Genomic DNA, 1962 nt, shown 5'->3' with positions numbered 1-1962 from the left:
CATAGCCTCCATGTATGCCATGGAAGCCCCCAGCACGACGTCCGACATGACCGTTGAAGTCTCCAGCCACAAAGAGAAGGTCCCTGTCACTCGTCGACGAGGTAGTTTGCAAGAGGGTGTCATAGAATTGGTCAGTAAATTAATAAGTTACCAAGTTTTCAAGAAGAGCAATTATTTTAAAAATAGCAAAAATAACTTCTTCCTCAGCAGCAGAGCAAGAAGAATGCAAGCAGATTTCAGTTAAAAAATGTTGATATTAAAGCTTCATTCTTAATGGTAGAATTAGGTTTTATTGATAGGCATTGATTCTATATCTATGAGAGAGAGGGTGGAGTATGCGCGTGATAAGCAAAATGGCATATTGATGTTGGCCAATTTAACAAACAGTCTTTTAAATTTAATAAGTTTTAAAAACTGTGTGTTATTAAAATGCAATTTAACAAAAGAATTTTTGTGAACTGATATGTTAACCAGTCTATGTATTTCAGTATTTTATATTTTTATATGTTAGGTTGCTATATCCAACACAGTAATGCTTTTCTTGTGGCAAGGCTCTTCTGATATAAACGTATATCACCAAAAGTTTACTGTACAAGGACCAGAGCCTATGTGTATTGAAACTGGGACTATACACCAGTTTTTATGACTTCCTGTTTTTGAAATAAAGATGAATTGGTTTACTTATATGCATTATATAAACAATATGAAATACCAAATATACTAATAAGTCTAAAGTTGGTATTTTGTCATGGAGAAAACAAACGGAGAAAGAGAGAAACAAAGACAGTCGGACAGAAACAAACATAGATTAAAAAATCATTATTAATGAAATAGCAATTAATTCTTTTAAATGTTTTAATTACTCAAAAATATTCAGATACTTACGCCGTAAACGATGCATCAAGATTTGTTCAAGAATAGCCAATAAATTGATGAGTTCTTCACAATCATCATCAATGATATCCAATGAAGCCATGTCTATCAGACTTTTCACTGCAAGTCTGAAAACAAAAGTCAACAGACAAATCGTAAGTAAAAGAAAAAGAAGAGATAGAGAAGTAAAAAACATTCATGATGGCAGCACACATTGTTAAATATAACAGTAGTGGAGCTGGTAGGCATGACAGAGCATCAGATTAAACATTTTACACTATTTAATTTTTTGTGTTGAAATCTCACCAGATTTTATTTTCAGGGACATAATGAAATTGGCTCAACTGTCTGTGTAATATTTTCCAAACTTTTAGTTTTTTCTTATTCCTATAGCATTAAATTAACAAATAATAGATCATATCGAACTGGTTACATGGTGGTTTTAAATAGTATCATCATTATCGTTTAACATCCGCTTTCCATGCTAGCATGGGTTGGACGATTTGACTGAGGATTGGCGAACCAGATGGCTGCACCAGGCTCCAATCTGATCTGGTAGAGTTTCTACAGCTGGATGCCCTTCCTAACGCCAACCACTCCGAGAGTGTAGTGGGTGCTTTTACGTGCCACCAGCACGAGGGCCAGTCAGGCAGGACTGGCAACAGCCACGCTCAAAATGGTGTTTTTTACATCATTGTAAATGTTGCTGTCAGAATGTAAAGAGCCAGAACAGACACAGTAAGACACCTAGTTTGATGCGCTAACAATTCTTTCAATTTTTTTTTTTTTAATTTTGACCCCAGAAAAGTAAAATTAATATTGACAGGATTTGAACACAGAGCATAGAGAGTCAAAAGAAATATCATGAGATATTCTATACAATACTCTGATGATGAGGAGGAAGAGGATGAATGTTACAATAAGCCTCTCTCTAGTTTAACATGCAGGAATTCATGAGTTCAAATTTGCTGGAACCTCAATTTTTATAGGTGCAAGCATGGCTGTAAGGTTAAGAAGCTCACTTCGCAACCATATGGTCTTAGGTTCAGCCTCACTGCATGGTACCCAGAGTGAGTATCTTCTATTATA

General features: G+C 35.3%; 1 protein-coding gene and 1 long non-coding RNA gene across 2 annotated transcripts in view; one reads left to right on the top strand and one right to left on the bottom strand.

The window, feature by feature from the left end:
* Positions 1–1962, bottom strand: part of LOC106881795 (RUN domain-containing protein 3B) — a 48465-nt gene that overhangs the window by 29271 nt on the left and 17232 nt on the right. Inside the window, exon 2 of the mRNA XM_014932307.2 lies at positions 886–1001. Within this exon, the coding sequence (XP_014787793.1) occupies positions 886–1001 (116 nt within the window). The remainder of the gene's footprint in view (positions 1–885; positions 1002–1962) is intronic.
* Positions 1–1962, top strand: part of LOC128247572 (uncharacterized) — a 16928-nt gene that overhangs the window by 9419 nt on the left and 5547 nt on the right. The gene's annotated exons all lie outside the window — the stretch shown is intronic.

The sequence above is a fragment of the Octopus bimaculoides genome, chromosome 4 (assembly GCF_001194135.2).
Source record: "Octopus bimaculoides isolate UCB-OBI-ISO-001 chromosome 4, ASM119413v2, whole genome shotgun sequence".
NCBI lineage: Eukaryota > Metazoa > Mollusca > Cephalopoda > Octopoda > Octopodidae > Octopus > Octopus bimaculoides.
The sequence above is the reverse complement of the archived record's forward strand: the minus strand, read 5'-3'. Positions and strand labels throughout refer to the sequence as shown.